The following is an 18785-nucleotide window of genomic DNA, read 5'->3' on the forward strand; positions in this document are numbered from 1 at the left end:
GCCTCACTGGGGTCCGTGGAGGATTTCTCTCCCATCCCTATGTTTAGCCTTGAGAAGAGAAGACTGAGGGGAGATATGATAGTGCTCTTCAAGTACCTGAAAGGTTGTAACAGAGGGGAAGGTGAGGATCTCTTCTCAATCATCCCAGAATGCAGGACATGGAATAATGGGCTCAAGTGACAGGAAGCCAGATTCCAGCTGATCATCAGGAAAAACTTCCTGACTGTTAAAGCAATACGACAATGGAACCAATTACCTAGGGAGGTGGTGGGCTCTCCCACACTGGAGGCATTCAAGATGAGGTTGGACAGCCATCTGTCGGGGATGCTCTGACTTGGATTCCTGCATGGAGCAGGGGGTTGGACTCGATGGTCTTGTGGGCCCCTTCCAACCTACTATTATATGATTCTAAGTCTAAAACATCTGGAGACACCAGGTTGAGGAAGGCTGAGATAGATCTTTGGTCTGATCTGGCAAGGCAGTTCTTGAGTTCTTTACCAAATGGATTCTGGTGATATTCACACAGGAGATGATCAGTTGACAGCTGGTTGGCCACTGTGTGAACAGAATGCTGGACTAAATGGACCCTTGGTCTGATCCAGCAGGGCTCTTCTTATGTTCTTATGTTCTGTGTTTTTTCAGGAAGAAATCAGCATGATGTTTGCTTTGCTTTTATTTCTTTTATTTATCACATTTCTATAGTGCCCAATAGCCAAAGTTCTCCAGGTGGTTCACAACAATTAAAGCCATAAAATACTAGACAATAAAATAACATATAAAAGTTTAAAACTGCAGTATAAAATAACAACAATCAAATAGAACCTAGCAGTAGTGTCAAGTATCAGATTATCAGATTTAAAACAGAAATTGAAAAACTAAAATGCCTAGGAAAATAGAAAGGTCTTCACCTGGCACCAAAAAGAGCACAATGTGGGTGCCAGGTGAGCCTCTCTGGGAAGCTCATCCCACAACCAGGTTGCCACAGCAGAAAAGGCCCTCTTCTTAGTAGCCTCTCATCTCACTTCCTTTGGCAGGGTCTCCTGGAGAAGGAGCACTGAAGACAATCTCAGGATTGGGGCAGTTCAGTGGAGGCCAGTGGCTCTGATATCAGTGGGGCAGTAAATCCACTCCGGCTATCAGTTAGCACCAATCAGAACTGTAAAGGAGCTATCCAAGGTGCGGAGCTATCCAAGGTGGACCAGCTGAAGTTTCCAGACCATTTTCAAAGGCAGCCCCACATATAACACATTGCAGTATTCCAGACGAAAGGTTATCACTTGTCTGTAGTTACCAAGAAGATCCATTTTAACACACACACTCCTTTTTGTTCCCCAAATGATTAGAGGAATTAAACACACAGAGCTCTTAACTGGAAATAACAAAGGCCTCTTTGTTATTTCCAGGAAAAACCCAAAAGTGAGAGAGAAATCTGTTAAGAAGCCTCACTTTGGATTAAACACTTTTGCATCCCTTCAGGTTGAAGAACTGGGGCTATGCTAAAGCTGCTGAGAGGTGAACAGTAGTTTAGTTGTTTCAAAGAAATCAGGGTTGTTCTCTAACCACCTGTTGCATTCGTGTGAGCATGTCTGAGAGTCTGAGTCAGCAAATCGTGCACAAAGATTTTGCTGCGGACTCCTCCCATGTTCTGTGAGAAAAATCTCCCATTGTGTCACTTGGGGGCTGACAGAAGGAGGAATCCATTAAGCTTCCAGCAGATCATATTCAACCTCTGTGTGAGTTAGAAATGCCCTCAGCAATTGCACTGGTATTGGGTCTCTTGAGAAGATTTGGGACAGACTTTACCTCGGAAATGTGGGCAGTGGTTTCTCTTTAATTAAAAGAGCAATTTTAATTCTTCATCAGCATCTGTCGACTGACATATTTGGGAGAAGCGTGACCATCATGGCAACCACGAAAGGCCTTGAAAAGGCTTGCCTTGTGAATGGCAGAGATGCCAAGACGTACTCCTTGACTCTCAGCAGGTAATAACACTGTACCTATTTTGTGCTATTGCTTTATGTTTGGAAGAATAATGAAACAAGCAAGTTCCAAAGACTTCATGATTATTATTTTTTAAAGCCCAAACCATTCTTGTTTCTAGGATTGCTGCAAACTGCAATGTTACTTACTTCAAGTTCAGAACAGTCTCATTAACAATGGATAAATAAATAATGGATTACATCTTAAATGCTTTCAATATATTTTCCCATCCTATTTTATTTTAAGCCACTTTATTTATCCTATGGAAAAGTGAGGTATAAATATTAAACTTATGGATTTAAAAGTTTAGCTCCCATTTACTTAAACTTGGTTCCCAGTTCCCACTCCCTTTTTCTATGATAGGTTTCCTTCCAAACATTTCTAAGGGCATAATCCTATTCATGCTTAGAGAGTTAGAGAGAGTAAGAAAAATCTTACAACTCCCAGCATTCCACAGTTAGCGTAATAATTTGGGACTTATTGTACTTGGAACAAAACGGGAGTTATTTCTGAATAAGAACATGCATTAGATCAGGCTGCTCTTACTCTCTTACCTGGAAGTAAGTCCCACTGAAATCAATGGTGTTACTTCCAAACAAACACTGTTATTCTTGCCCTTCACTTCTAAGCAGAGAGAAGCTCCAGGTGTGTGGACAACCCAACCCAAGCTTGGTTTCCTTTGGGAGGAGGTCGTTGAAGCCTTATTGCCATTTTGTAATGTTTGCATTTACATTGCATGCACCTAGGAACATAGGTGGAGGCACAGCTTCAACATTTCAGCAGACAGCCCAATCCACTGTCCCACACCAGATCCTCAAAGAGAGGCACCCTTACATCCCCTGATGCTGATAGCTTACAGCACCCTATAATCACTACTGGGTTGCTCTCAGAAAAAAATGTAGTTTCTCTCCTTTGTTTCCTCTCTCTCTCTCTCTCTCTCTCTCTCTCTCTCTCTCACACACACACACACACACACACAGTGAGAACTAAATTACATCATACTTATCTGAAGAAGGGGACTTATGCCCCCAACCCCTTCTCTTATCCTTTTTTTAAAATTCAGATTTCAGAATGGTCCTGTATCAAGAAGCAATTGTCTGACATTAGCTCCCATGGAAACATGTTGCCTGAATATCCTGGGGTATCAATACTCCTTTCATAAGTCAAGGATTCTAGCCAGGTGTTGCCTTAAGGCAAACCCAGAATGATAGATCTATTCACAGAAATCTGATAGCAAACCCACCACAGCATCGAAACATACAGGTGTTTTCACAAATAACTAATGCTGAGCCAAAAATGATCAGAAGGCATTTTTTTCACCCTCCTTAGAAAGGAAGGCCACTTGGCAATATGTGTTATACGGTGGGTGAAAATGTACTACACCCGCACCACGCACAGGGTTCGGATGACACAGTAATGCACGACGCGGCGTGGGTAATTAGGATAATCCCGGTCCAGCGCGCGTGGGGAAGGGGAAACAACCGACCCTGTGTGGTTTCCCCCACTGATCATCTGAATAACTCCTATGACTAGGTGACCTGTTTGGTTACTCAAGTCAGCTGTTGTCCAGGTGCTAACTGTTGATGGAAAAAATAAAGCCACAATTTGGGAAAGGATCAGAGTGGGCCACAACTGAGGTAACGACATGCAAAAAAAGGCACAAAGTATCATTCATAAATGTATCTATACAAGTCTATACATTTGTGAATATATACATTTATCCCCACATTTATAATCATCGTAATCATTTTTGTTGTTTATCACAGTCACGTCAAAGCAATATTGATACACACTCATCCACGTCTCACTTCAGATTGATGCATTTTATGTACCTTCGCCTGAGTCACATTGGCTCATTGACCCCAGTCAAGGGAAGACAGAAACAGCTCTATCCTTGGCAGATTTATTGTAGCACAGGAAGCCCAATTAACTGTAAAGGGGTTTTTGGAGAGCATTACTGGCAGGTAATTGATTCAAGGTCCCACTGAAAATAAATAATAAAATAAAATAAGCAGGCCAATAAATTAATGAAATAGAACTACACATGCAGTGTTTGGACATATCTACACCACAGACTCAAGTGTTTTTAATAAGTGCTTTTTCTCTCCAAGGAAACCTGGGAATTGTAGTTTTGTGAAAAGGGAATGGAGCCTCTAACAGAGAATTCTCTGTACCCATACCAAACTACAACACCCAGGATTCTTTGGAGGAAGCCATGATTATTAAACAAGTATAAAATCTATAGATGATAGACGGATGGATGGATAGAGTAGAAATGTCCTCAGAGGGTCATTCTCCAAATCTGTGTTACTCAGATTATGCTGATTCACTATTTGTTTTGTGCATAGCAATATCCTCCACATTTCTGTGTGTTTGCCTGTAAAATAATAGAATTGGAAGGGATTTTGGAGGGCATTTACTCCAACTCCCTGCTCAATACAGGAATCCTACAACAACAGCATCCCAAGCAGATGGCCATTCAGTCTCTTCTTAAATAGCTCTGGGGAAGGAGTCCTCCTAGGATTGGAAGCTCTTGGCTTCGATGTCCATGGGGCAGTGAATCCGCTCTGGGTTTCAGCCAGAACCAGTCAGAACTCTAAAGGAGCTTTCCAAGATGCTGAACCCTAACCCCAAAATATGTTTGGCACCTTGGATAGCAATTCTGGAGTTCTGACAGAGCAGATTCACCGCCCCACTGACATCGGAGCCACCAGCTTCCACTGCCTGCTACCTCCTGAGGCAGTCTGTTCCACTGTTGAACCTCTCTTACCATTATGAAGTTTCTCCTTATCTTTAACCGAAATCTGCCATTTCTACCCTTTAGTTCTAGTCCTGCTTTCTGGGGAAAGTCTGCTCCATCTTCTACATGACAGGCCTTCAGATATTTGAAGGCTACAGCAACCCTGTTTCTTCTTAATCTTCTCTTCACCAGGCTAAACAAGAAATAGCATGTCATATTTCTCACAACAGGATCGTGCTATCTCTGGGCCTCCCATGTTATCCCATAGGACAATAACAGTAACTGCCCATGTTATCGACTTTTCCTGGCACGTACAAAATGTTAGGGGTCAAATCCAGACGAAGTTAGTTGCACTTCGGTGCTATTAAAATCAACAGGGCTTGAGTTAAGTCATGACTAACGTTTGCCTTGATTTCAGTGAGACCAAGCGCAACTAACTTCATCTGGATCCAACCCTATCTGAGTCACTTGTAAACATACAACAAACATCTGTCTTCTGCCACAAAAAAATGTGTTAAGGAACAAAGGACAGAACAAAGGAACAAAGAACAAAGGCTCCATGATGTCTTTGGATTGGTAGCATGAAGAGCCCTCAGTCTGGAAGCACACTGGGTGTATTTCGCAATTCCACAATCACGCTACAAAAACATAGAATTTGGCATCTGATCCAGATGAAAGAAACAGAAACAGAATTTTAAACATATTTAAAATTTGGCAACATTTTCAGAATTCACCTTTCTGAATTATGAGCATTTTCAAATCTCATGTGTGAAAATCATTTTTCGAAAAATCTAATTGATGGATTTTAAAGGCAATATTGTTAAGCATCAGGTCGCTAACTTCAACTCCAACATCTAACAAAACCCATAGCTGGGAACTTAAAGCAGCAACAACAAACAATTGAGGAGATAATGGATTTAAACTTTTGCAAGTGAATCTGAGTATGGATAATTTGTTTGATTTTTACATAAATATAAGTTCATTTCCACTTTGACAGATAACCTGTATCTTAAGGATGTCAGATGTCTTTGCTTTGTTTAAAAGAAACAAGGTTCTAGTCCTTGTGGCTGCCCAGATGAGCATGAACATATGTGGTCAATGTCTGATAAAATCTTAGATGCCAGAGGTAGGCAGGCAGAGCTCGGGGCAGGGTGGGGTGAGGGGAGGCTTATAACTTATTCATCTTACACTGTAAGACTTACAGAATGTGGCTCTCCACAGAATTGGGGAGGAGGAGCTAATATAGAGAATACACAGCCCTACCTACAAATAATGGGTAAATTTAAGCTTTCTTTTCCTCTACCTCACATAGCAGTGATCTGCTGCAGAATAATTCAGACAAAGCAAATCACCACGAGGAACCAGAAGATTCAATGTGTCACTGCCATAACTACTCAAAGGCCTATGAGAGCAGAAAGAGAGAGCAATACAAGCCCAGGCGGAAGCTTTATGCAGCATCAGTTATCTGCCTCATCTTCATGATTGCTGAAATCATAGGTGAAAGCTTACTCTGTGTGTGTGTGTGTGTGTGTGTGTGTGTGTGTGTGTCTATTTATCTGCAGGTTGTTGAGCCACTGAAGCAATCGTAATCAATTCATTTTATCAGTGATTGGCTGCAATCCCAGACACATTTAGATGGGAATATATCCCATTGGACATAATGGGACTTTCTTCCAAGTAAAACACGCATAAGATTGTATTGTTACTGTACACATGTATAGGATTGCAGCCTTATTCAACTTCTTTTTGAATTCTTTTTTAACAAGCAGAAGTAGCTCTGTTGACAATAAGGAAAACTCCAAAATCCATGTTGCTGGAATACCTTTATTAGGCAACCAGAAAATCACCCCACTCCCCAAATGGTGCACAGTCTTTTGGGTGATCTTTGTGTTGGCCTAATAAAGGTATTACAGCAACATGGAAGCCTTATCCAATTCACAGTGCAATCCAATGGCCGCTGGCAGGGGGTCACAGAGATTATGGGAAATATTGGCTCTTCCCAGCTGTGGCCAGAATGAGAGCCATCATAGTGTCACTTTTTCAAGCTGCCGTGCTCTGTCGGTGGAATTGCCAGGGATAAGCTGCCACTGTGGGGCAATCTACATTACAACTTTAAACTGGTTTCAAACCGGTTTATCTAAAGGGATCCTGCAGTTTCATGAGGGTACTGAGAATTCTTTGCTAGAGAAATGCAAACACACACAGGCAAAACACTCGCCCACACCACACACCAAAAAGGCAAAACACACCTGGCACCTGGCACCTGGCCAAGCGGCCCCTCTTCCTAGAGCTACAATTCCCAGAATTCCTGTATCTGGTAGCCGTAATCGCTAAAAACAGGTTTGAAACCAGTTTGAAGTTGTAATGTAGATTGCCCTGTAACTGGATGTGCTGGGCCCCACATTATTATTTATTTCTGAAATAAATTTATTCATTGCCTAGCTCTTCAATGGCCAATTGGCATTTCCCGGGCCCTTGAAATCATGACCTGGCGCAGGAAAGGTTTATAATCCCCCTCCTCACTGTTAGGGATCTGTGCAGTGGAGGCCAGTGGCTTTGAGGTCAGTGGGGTGGTGAATCCGCTCTGGGTTTCACTCCGAACCAGTCAGGACTCTAAAGGAGCTATCCAAGGTGCTGAAGCACCTTGGATAGCTCCTTTAGAGTACTGACTGGTTCTGAGTGAAACCCAGAGCGGATTCACCGTCCCACTGACTTCAGAGCCACCGGCCTCCACCGGATCCATTGTTCCTTCCCCACAGACTGACAGTTGTTACATTTGCCTGAAGATAAAGGGTTGACAATTAACAGCACAATCTTATACACGTAGATTTGGAAGTAGGCCCAATCAAGTTCAGTGTGGTGTCATCTTGGATAAGTGTGCATAGGAGTGGGGTCTCGAACATGGTGCCCATGGGCACCAGTGTGCCTGCAGATGCATCCCTCGGTGCCCAATAGGCTCCCTGTTCCTCCGGATTATTAGTTTTTTACATGTTGCAAAGCAAAGTGTTGGCTTCCAGCATCGTCTTTATTTCCAAGATTGCTACAAGAATGGCCCCAGAGACAGTCTTTGAAAATAAAAATGGTGGGTGGCTTCAGTGTTCCCAGTAGCCCCTAAAAGTCCAGCGTTCCCAGTAGCCCCTAAAAGAAAAAGGGAAAGGTAAGCTGGAAGATGGTACAGAGCAATGGGGGATGGGGAAGCTAGAGATGGTGTTTCGTCTGTTCTGTGTGTGTTTTGCCTTTTTGGTGTGTGGTGTGGGCGAGTGTTTTGCCTGTGTGTGTTTGCATTTCTCTGAGCACCTGCAGTTTGACTTCTGTGAAATGGGTCCTGTGGTGTGCTTTGTGGGGGGAAAATATGTGATTTGGCCTTTGGGGCTCAGACCCTGCCTCTACCTTGCACATGGTTTCTTGGCCATGTTACTTGTTACCATGTTACCATGTCTGAGCCTCATCAGTTTGCCTTCCGTGCAATGTGTGTTGGAGTAGAAACCTGTGGGTTCCAATGAGTTCTGCACCTCAGAGAGCACCTCTGCCTTGACCTCAGGTTCTTGGCCAAGTTGCTTTTCTTTTAGTCTCACCAGTTTGCCTTCTGGGAAATGGGTGTTTTTTGACCAGCATGCCCACCATGGAAGCCATTTTGTGAATGGGCAAGCCACACACCCCATGGCAGCCATTTTGTGAGAGCAGCCACAATGCTCTCTCAAAATTCCAGATTTGCCCATCGGACAAAAATGTTTTGGGACCCCTGGCAAAGGATGTCATCTTCAACTAATTCAGGCCATGATTAGAATCACAAGAGGGGAGGAATGTGACCCTGCAATTTCATCACCATTGGAGAGCAAAGGTTTTCAGCAGGGAGCTGTTGTACATACATAGGCTCCACTTCTGATTTAGAACCCCGCACAATCAGGCTCTAAATCATGCAGATCCTACGTGCACGCAGCAAGCTACCTGCTGCAGAGCTTTTCCCTCTGACAGGTGGAGGGTGGTGATGAGGATGCGACATAGGGGCTATGCCCAAACCAACAGGATTATTTGGTATTGATGCTTCCTGTTAGAAAGGCAATTTAGCAGAGAAAAACACAAAGGCAAAATAGAATGAATGTTTTACCAGTCCCACATCCACATAAGACTATCTTTGTAAAAAGATAGTAATAAATCAATCAATAAAAAAGGAGACCACACTCTTCTTTAATGAAGAAAAGTAAAATGGTTTACTCATAGTTTCTTGCATAAAAATGCAGGTACAGTGCATACTTTCAGACAAAGTTGTTCGGACCATTTTTTTTTTAGTTCTGCAACACTGGCAGAGCAAGAGTGAGAGCAAGAACATGTGCTCGCAGCAATGGAGGAGGTCAAAGAGATAGGGGAGGTGGGAAGGAAGGGGAGGAGCAGGAAACCACACTGTGACCTATAGAGATCCCAAGGCTAGCTGTGCCCGGAATTCCCATGCATCAGCTAGCTAACTGCAACACTGCCCCCTTCCTGTAATGTGCAGATGAGGTTGCAATATTCCCAACACAAACATCCCCCACCCCTCTCCACTCTCCTCCTCACATTACTCCAATCGTGCGTCACTGAACATCTGCACAGGGCTGTAGTTTAAGCCTGTTGCACATATGTGCATGTCTGTCATTCATTTGGCTCCGGGTGACTATCCTTTCTGGATATTGCTGTGTGCTTCTTAACTCCAGGCAGTCATTTTTCGAAGCTGCGCAAGGTTAACAACCTCACATAAACACCAGCCATAAGTCTAGTGAATCCGTCAGCCCTGGAAGGTGTTTGGCCAGATGATTTGCTAACAACAGAAGGCTTTCTTTTTTCTTTCATACAGCATTTCAATTCTTGCTGTGACAACCTAAGTAGCAAATTGGAGGGCTGTTTTGCTGCAGACCTTTAAGCCCTGTTAAACCAGTCATTACAGGCTGGTACAGACAGCAGTCTCTGGGAAACACTGCAATTAATGAGCCATATTTTAATTTTTTAAAAAAATCAGTCTAGGCAGTGCTTGCTGGATGATTGACCACGGACCGACTGACAATTCTCATTGCTGTGTTAGTGTACAAAGCAATAAACAGTCACCATGAGTATCTCTCAATCACAAAAAGCCATTTGCTAGGAGCATCTTTACAAAACAAGGAAAGAAGTTACTATTCTGCAAGAGGCATTTGTCTTTAAAGTAAGGAGATAAAAGGTTGTCTTTCCATTCTTAAGAGCAAATGCAACCAAAACAGTGCAATGCAGTATCTAAGGTCTAGGGATGTGTGAATCCCCCGACGTCCAGTTGGGGGAGGGGGGCTGCCTCAGGGAAGTCTGGGCCGCTTGGGGCTCACTGGATTTCCCTGGAGCCCTGGCATGTCCTCCAGATTTCATGGGGTGTTTTTCCAGCTTTAAAAAACACAAGATACGCTAACGGTGGCTGCCATTAATGTATCTTGGGACAATTACATCTGTAATTTCTGCATTTTACATCATTTGCAGCTGTAAAGCACTTACTTCTAGGTAAACTGTGGCCATAAAGCTTTATAGCCACAAATGGTGTAGAACACATGGCTGTGATTTTCCCAAGATATGCTAATGGCAGCCACCATTAGCATATCTCACCTTTTTTAAAGCTGGAAAACCACCTTGCATGAAATCCGGAGGACATGCCGATAAGGGGAGCCAATCTGCTGAAGACTCTGCAGGTTGGATTCTTGGGAATCCAGCCTCTTTGGAGTCTGCAACACATTTTTCCAGCATCCCTACCTACTAAAGTCTCCTTCTCACATTACATTGGTGGCAAGGGAAGAAGACACGCTGTGGGCTCCTCCTACGTGTTCTTTACCTTCTTATGTTATCCTAGGGCTTTTCTAAATGATGCTGTTAATCAGCTGTATCCACTTATGGTTTCAAAGCAGAATTGAGATCCAAGCAAAACACGAAGAGTGTTTCCTTTCCTGCTTTTCTGCCACGTAGCCTCTAGGTGGCACTGTGGTATAGCAGAATAGCATAAATACACACATGGAAAAAATGTTTTCTTCCACTTTCACAAATAATACCACATTTTCCCTGCTCCAAAAAAACTGAAAAAGAATATTCATATGTGAGAGCAAAAGCCCAAGTGAAAGCATCATATCTGGGAGAGCCAGCAGCTACTGTAACATTCCTGAAGGCAGGCATGCTACTGGAGTCAGTTATCACCCCAGGAGAAACATATGTCAGCCTTCCCCAATCTGGTGCCCTCCAGATGTGTTGTACTATGATTTCTATCATTCCCAGCCAGCATGGCCAAAGCCCAGCATGTCTGGAGGGCACCAGGTTGGGGACAGCTGACATATAGTTTCAGGTGATGGAAAATCTACCAACCCTTTATGTCCTTTGTGTGATTCTTTAAAAGCCAACTTTGTTTCCTTGGGCTCAATGACTAACATGGTTGCTTTGACTCAGGAGGCCACATCGCAGGGAGCCTTGCTGTGGTCATGCATGCGGCCCACATTTCGGTTGACTTGATGACCTTCCTGCTCGGCATCTTTTCTCTATGGCTGTCATCTAAACCTCCCAGTAAGAGATTAACATATGGATGGCACAGAGCAGGTAGGTACTAAACATGATGAAGTATGAACATGCAATGCAGGAAAAGTTCCTCCTATTGCCAGTGAATGGGATGTGGAGATCAATATCAACCGTTGGTCAGCATCTAGTTTTCCTGGTGAGCCACACTGAGAAGAGGGGGAAAAAAGATGTGATGGACTACTACCTTGGCCACCATCTGCTGGGCAACCTGTCGTCTGGGTTACAAGTCCTCTTACTACAGATGCCACTTTGCTAACATCTCTTTTGCCTCTAGGTTGCCAACTTGGGGCGGGGGCAGGCAGTGAGCTGGATTTGACCTCGGGGCCTCTGGGCAGTTGACTGCTAGTAAAGACCGTGGAGAAATATATGTGATTAATATTTGGGGACACACTTATGAAGTAATTTCATTTTCCAAGGGACATCCCCCCCCCCAATAATTGTTATGAGCATCCCAATACTCCCATCAATGAGAAGTTTCAGGGACTCCAGTAGTTTCCCAGGTACGGTTTTCTTTGGAATGACGTCACTGGTGTTCTGTAATATTTGTGTTTCTTTATAAATATACAGGCTGGGCATAAGTGGTGGCACAGATTAAACACTCCAACAGCTTCCCCATCAAATTTTTAAAGGGGAAGGCAGCACATTTAGATACTTTCAGAGAGCAACTCAGCCCTCTGGGTTCGCACAATACGCTAACCCACACTCAGTGGTTGAGTGTGGGTTGTTGTTGAACCATGGGTTGTTTGTTGAACCATAGCTTAGCGTGTTGTCTGAACCCAGGCAGGGTTGCTTTTTAACCATGCAGTTGGCTTACTTTTCTCAAACAGGCCACCTTGAGAACCCATGGTTTGTTGCTGGGTTGTTCAGGGTGGATAACAAGCCACCCTGTGGAAAATGTCCTGGACAACACGCTAACCCATGGTTCAACAAACAACCCAAGGTTCAACAACAACAACACACACTCAACCACTGAGTATTGGTTAGCATGTTGTTTGAACCCAGCCTCTTGAGTCTCTTTCAGTATGGTCCCAGTTTGCCTGCATCTCCTAAACCACAAGCACTTGAATTACAACATTCATTAGGTGAGGAGATGGGACAGACATCCAGCCCAGATATTTGCTGTTCATTAAGGACCATCAGCCTAAGTTCCCATGGCAACCTATCACCTTAGTTTACTGAACAATAAAAGGTGCCTGGCTAGATGATGTGCCTGGGCCAAACCAGCCTGACAGGGTTCAGGACCACCCTCTCTTTTAGAATGAAGAACCACCAAGTTGGAAAGGATCCTGAGAGATCATTCAGCCCAACCCCCACTGCCATAACAATGATATGTCACCTTTCTGGAAAACGTAGGAACACGATAGGAAGGTACTGAGTCAAATTGTTGGTCCATCCTGCCCAGCATTGTTGACACTGACTGGCTGCGGTTGTCCGGGGTTTCAGGCAGGATTTTTTCCTCACCCTACTTGGAGATGCTGGGGATCGAACCTGCAACCTTCTGCATGCAAAGCAGGTGCTCTATCACACTGAGCTATGGCCTCTCCCACAGCCTTTCTCTGACTTGGAGAGGGTGGGCAGTCCTGGGAGAAAGCTGTGGAAATTATCATCTTCTAGGCCTCACTTCCACCTGACGTCTCTTGAAGATCCAGAATTTTATTGGGGTAAGTGGGCTGTAAGCCCTTCTAGCACAAGCAGCTATGAGGAATGTGAATCCCCTATAAGGTTGAGGAGCTGCTATACAAAAACATGTGACACTGTTTGTAGAGCTACAGTACAAACTTATGCCAAAATAGGGCAGCAAGATTACTAACTGTGACTAGTCATTCTGATCATATCAGGCCAGCGTGTTTGTATCATCACTGGCTGCCCGGTCTGTTTCCAGGTCCAATTGAAAGTGCTGGTTTTAACCTTTAGAGCCCTAAATGGCTTGAGACTAGGGCTTTCTTCACATGGAGCTTTTATCCTGCGATTGAGATTGCTCCTTCATGGAAGACTGCGGGCTCCTTACCTGACGTGATCATTCAAGCCGTCTCCTGCACTAAATGCCCTTTGTTCCATTTTTAAATAGATCACAGATAATGAGCTATCTAATTACCCCGTGGCTCTGCTTGAGTTCCCTCTGTGAAAAGATCAAAAGCGGCAAGAAGAGGAATGAGGTCAATGAAAGATAGTGGAAGGCTCAGATATGGGAAGAAGGAGGGGGAAAGGGGAGGGGGAGTCTTTGTGATCCTGCATTTAAAATGGAAGCAGAAAGCCCCGCTTTAAATGCCAGATTTTAGCCTGATGTAGAGATGCCCCAGGTTACCAGCTCCTCCCATACATATGTTGTTGTTGTTGTTGTTCAGTCGTTCAGTCGTGTCCGACTCTTCGTGACCCCATGGACCATAGCACGCCAGGCCTTCCTGTCCTGCACTCTCTCCCGGAGCGTGCTCAAGTTCATATTCATTGCATCCGTGATGCTATCTAGCCATCTCATCCTCTGCCGTCCCCTTCTCCTTTTGCCTTCAGTCTTTCCCAGCATCAGGGTCTTTTCCAGGGAGTTTTCTCTTCGCATTAGGTGGCCAAAATATTGGAGCTTTAGCTTCATTATCTGTCCTTCCAATGAGCACTCAGGGTTGATTTCCTTTAGGATGGACTGATTTGACCTCCTTGCAGTCCAGGGGACTCATAAGAGTCTTCTCCAGCACCACAGTTCGAAAGCATCAATTCTTCGGCGCTCAGCCTCCCTTATAGTCCAGCTCTCACAGCCATACATTACTACTGGGAAAACCATAGCTTTGATTAGACGGACCTTTGTCGGCAAGGTGATGTCTCTGCTTCTTACTATGCTGTCTAGGTTGGCCATAGCTTTCCTCCCAAGGAGCAAGCGTCTTTTAATTTCATGGCTACAGTCACCATCTGCGGTGATCTTGGAGCCCAAGAAAGTAAAATCTGTCACTGCTTCCATTTCTTCCCCTTCTGTATGCCAGGAAGTGATGGGGCCAGATGCCATGATCTTCGTTTTTTTAATGTTGAGTTTCAAACCAGCTTTTAAACTCTCCTCTTTCACCCTCAACAAGAGGCTCTTTAGATCCTCTTCGCTTTCTGCCATTAGGGTGGTATCGTCTGCATATCGGAGGTTATTGATAATTCTCCCAGCAATCTTAATTCCGACCTCTGATTCATCCAACCCGGCATTTCTCATGATGTACTCTGCATATAAGTTAAATAAGCAGGGTGACAATATGCAGCCTTGTCGTACTCCTTTCCCAATTTGGAACCAATCGGTTGTTCCATGTCTGGTTCTTACTGTTGCTTCTTGACCCTCGTACAGGTTTCTCAGGAGACAGGTAAGGTGGTCTGGTACTCCCATCACTTTAAGAATTTGCCACAGTTTGTTGTGATCCACACAATCAAAGGCTTTAGCGTAGTCAATGAAGCAGAAATAGACGTTTTTCTGGAATTCTCTTGCTTTCTCCATGATGCAGCGAATGTTGGCGATTTGATCTCTAGTTCCTCTGCCTCTTCTAAACCCCGCTTGTACTTCCGGTAGTTCTCGGTTCGCATACTGCTGAAGCCTAGCTTGTAGGATTTTGAGCATCACCTTGCTGGCATGTGAAATGAGCGCAATTGTGCGGTAGTTTGAACACTCTTTGGAGTTGCCCTTCTTTGGAATTGGAATGTAAACTGACCTTTTCCAGTCTTGTGGCCACTGTTGAGTGTTCCAGATTTGTTGGCATATTGAATGCAGCACTTTAACAGCATCATCTTTTAGGATTTTAAATAGCTCGGCTGGAATACTGTCATCTCCGCTAGCTTTGTTGTTACTAATGCTTCCTAAGGCCCACTTGACTTCATTCTCGAGGATGTCCGGCTCAAGTTCAGTGACCGCACTATCATGGCTATCAGGGACATTCAGATCTTTCCTGTATAGTTCTTCTGTGTATTCTTGCCACCTCTTCTTCATCTCATCTGCTTCTGTTAGGTCCCTGCCTTCTTTGTCCTTTATCATGCCCGTCTTTGCACAAAACGTTCCCTTGAGATCTCCAATTTTCTTGAAGAGATCTCTAGTCTTTCCCATTCTGTTGTTTTCCTCGATTTCTTTGCATTGTTCATTTAAGGAGGCCTTCTTGTCTCTCCTTGCTATTCTCTGGAACTCTGCATTCAGTTGGGTATATCTTCCCCTTTCTCCCTTGCTTTTCGCTTCCCTTCTTTCGTGAGCTACTTGTAAAGCCTCATCAGACAGCCACTTGGCTTTCTTGCATTTCTTTTTCTTTGGGACAGATTTCGTTGCTGCCTCCTGAACAATGTTACGGACCTCCGTCCATAGTTCCTCAGGCACTCTGTCTATCAGGTCTAATCCCTGAAATCTATTCCTCACCTCCACTGTATATTCATCAGGGATATGATTTAGGTCATACCTGAATGGTTTAGTGGTTTTCCCGACGTTCTTCAATTGAAGCCGAAATTTTGCAAGAAGCAGCTCATGATCTGAGCCACAGTCAGCTCCAGGTCTTGTTTTTACTGACTGTATGGAGCTTCTCCATCTTTGGCTGCAAAGGACATAATCAATCTGATTTCGATATTGACCATCTGGTGACGTCCATGTGTAGAGTCGCCTCTTGTGCTGTTGGAAAAGAGTGTTTGCTATGATCAGCATGTACTCTTGGCAAAACTCTATTAGCTTTTGTCCTGCTTCATTTTGTACACCAAGGCCATGCCTGCCTGTTATCCCGGTGATTTCTTGACTTCCTACTTTAGCATTCCAATCCCCTATGATGAAGAGGACATCTTTTTTTGGTGTTAGTTCTAGAAGGTGTTGTAGGTCTTCATAGAACCGATCAACCTCAGCTTTACTGTGATGTTGAATGGTTTGCCTTGGATTCGTACTGAGATCATTCTATCATTTTTAAGATTGTACGCCAGTACTGCTTTTCCCACCCTTTTGCTGACTATGAGTGCTACTCCATTTCTTCTAAGGGATTCTTGCCCACAATAGTAGATATGATGGTCACCTGAATTAAATTCGCCCATGCCTGTCCATTTTAGTTCGCTGATTCCCAAGATGTCGATGTTCAATCTTGCCATCTCATGTTTGACCACCTCCAGCTTACCTTGATTCATTGATCTGACATTCCAGGTTCCTAAACAATATTGTTCTTTACAGCATCGGATTTTCTTTTCACCACCAGACACATCCACAGCTGAGTGTCCTTTCAGGTTTGGCCCAGCCGCTTCACTCTTTCTGGCGCTACTTGGAAATACCCTCTGCTCTTCCCCAGTAGCATATTGGACACCTTCCGACCTGAGGGGCTCATCTTCCGTTGTCATATCTTTTAGCCTTGTGATACGTTCCATGGGGTTTTCCTGGCAAGAATACTGGAGTGGGTTGCCATTTCCTTCTCCAGTGGACCACATTTTGTCAGAACTCTCTGCCATGACCTGTCCGTCTTGGGTGGCCCTGCACAGCATAGCTTATGGCTTCACTGAGTTACGCAAGCCCCTTCGCCACAACAAGGCAGTGATCCATGAAGGGGCCCATACATATGTACCCAGCCCTAATTTCATCTTCAGAGGACTTTCTCAGATGTCTCTGCCCAATGAGGTATGGTGCATACCTACCACAGAAAGGGCCTTTTTCATGGTGGTGCCCCAAATGTCAAATGCCCTCCCCAGAGAGGATCACCTGGTGCCTACGTTGCAGATGGATGGATGGATGGATGGATGGATGGATAGATATTTTCAGTGCCAGGTGAAGACCTTTTTATTTCCCAGGTGTTTTAAGATCATTTAAGATCTTTTGTGTTTTTAGCTCTGCTGTGTTAATGTAACATTTTGCTGTTGCCGGTTTTATATAGTTTTGTACTGTGGTTATTGCTGGTTTTTTTCCATTTGGTTTTCTTGTTAATTGTTCTTATGGTTTTTATCTTTTATTGTTAACCGCCCAGAGGGTATTCTTAATAGGGTGGCATACAAGTGATGTAAATAAATCAATGTGTTATGCAACTTTAACTGTCATGGCTTCCCTAAAGGAATTCTGGGAACATGGAGTTTGGTGAGAAAGCTGAGAATTGAGATTCCTGCCCACTTAACAGTACTACAGTTCTCATGTTCCCTGGAGCAATGGAATGGGCATCAAAACAATTTAATAGTAACAGCTTTTAATTAACTTGGCCACATATTTTAAGGAAATTATTCATAGCAGTTATTTGAATCACTAGAAATTCTTGGAGCTTTCCTGTCAATGATCGTCATTTGGGGGGTGACTGGCGTGCTGACATATTTAGCCATCCTGAGGCTACTACACCCAAATTATGAAATTGAAGCTACAGTGATGTTCATTACGTCTGGCTGTGCCATATTAGCCAACATAATGTAAGTTGTGCTTAGTTTAATTTTTTTTTAAATAGCACCATGTCAATAAAATGTGATTTCATAATAAACAACCATCTTTTATAATAATTTGTCTTATGAGGCTGTGCATTTGTACCTTGGCACTTGAGGGCAATTCCTTAAGAAACTGGAATCAGACAGGTGAATGTTTTGTAAACTTTGCATAGTTACTCAGGGCCAATTCACATGATGCAAAACCAGTGTGTTCTGAAATGACTTATTAATGAGTACAACTGACCTCCTGCTAAAACAGTCATATGTACGCCCTAATTTGTAGCTTATCGTACATGCATGGCAAGGTTAACGGACAATGTTCTGAAACCGATCTGGCCATGAGATGAAGCAATCAGATTGACTGAGTTTGCACAACACACTAACCCACACTGAGTGGTTGAGTGGTGGTTGTTGTTGAACCATGGGTTGTTTGCTGAATCATGAGTTATCATGTTGTCTGAACCCAGGACATTTTCTGCAGGTTGGCTTGTTACCATGTAATGTGGCTTATTTTTCTTGAACATGCCATCTTGAGAACCCATGGTTTGTTATTGGGTTGTTCAGGGTGGTTAACAAGCTAAACTGCATGGTTAACAAGCCACTCTGTGGAAGGTGTCCTGGGTTCAGACAACATACTAACCCATAGATCAACAAAGAAGCCACAGTTCAACAACAACCCACACGCAATGACTGAGTGTGTGTTAGTATGTTGTGTGAAGAGCCCGACCATGCCTATGTCACATGGCGACCTGGGGACAACATGCTTTGTAATCAATACTTGTGTAGGCCCAGCTTTGGATATGTGAACCTGCTTACTTCAGCGGAAAAGAAACAAGGCTGCTCAGAGGTGACAGGTTGAAAACGCAGAGCTTGGGAATGGGGGTGAAGAGGGTGCTTATGAAAAACCTGCTTAAGGGTTGTCAGATTTGCACAAAGCCAAGTCATTTTCAAAAATAGGGGTAGGCAACCTGGTGCCCTCCGGATATTTTTGACTACAACTGCCATAATTCCTGAACATTGGCCATGTGGGCTGGGACTTTTGGGAGTTGTAGTCCACAGAGCTGGCCCAAGCCATTTTTCTGCCTGAGGTGATGAACAAGATGGCGCTCCCTCCCATTCCATGTACAAAAGCCAACTGGACTGGCAG

The 18785-nt window shown here is 43.9% G+C and overlaps 1 protein-coding gene across 1 annotated transcript in view; it reads left to right on the forward strand.

The window, feature by feature from the left end:
* Positions 1-1899: 1899 nt before the first annotated feature.
* SLC30A8 (solute carrier family 30 member 8) overlaps positions 1900-18785 on the forward strand; it is a 28294-nt gene continuing 11408 nt past the window's right edge. The window contains exons 1-4 of the mRNA XM_084847982.1: positions 1900-1982; positions 6033-6217; positions 11147-11293; positions 17473-17626. Coding sequence (XP_084704108.1) covers positions 1903-1982; positions 6033-6217; positions 11147-11293; positions 17473-17626 — 566 coding nt within the window. The 5' untranslated portion in view covers positions 1900-1902. The remainder of the gene's footprint in view (positions 1983-6032; positions 6218-11146; positions 11294-17472; positions 17627-18785) is intronic.

The sequence above is a fragment of the Heloderma suspectum genome, chromosome 4 (genome assembly GCF_057233095.1).
Source record: "Heloderma suspectum isolate Gila_16-S chromosome 4, 16-S_ref, whole genome shotgun sequence".
Taxonomy (NCBI): domain Eukaryota; kingdom Metazoa; phylum Chordata; class Lepidosauria; order Squamata; family Helodermatidae; genus Heloderma; species Heloderma suspectum.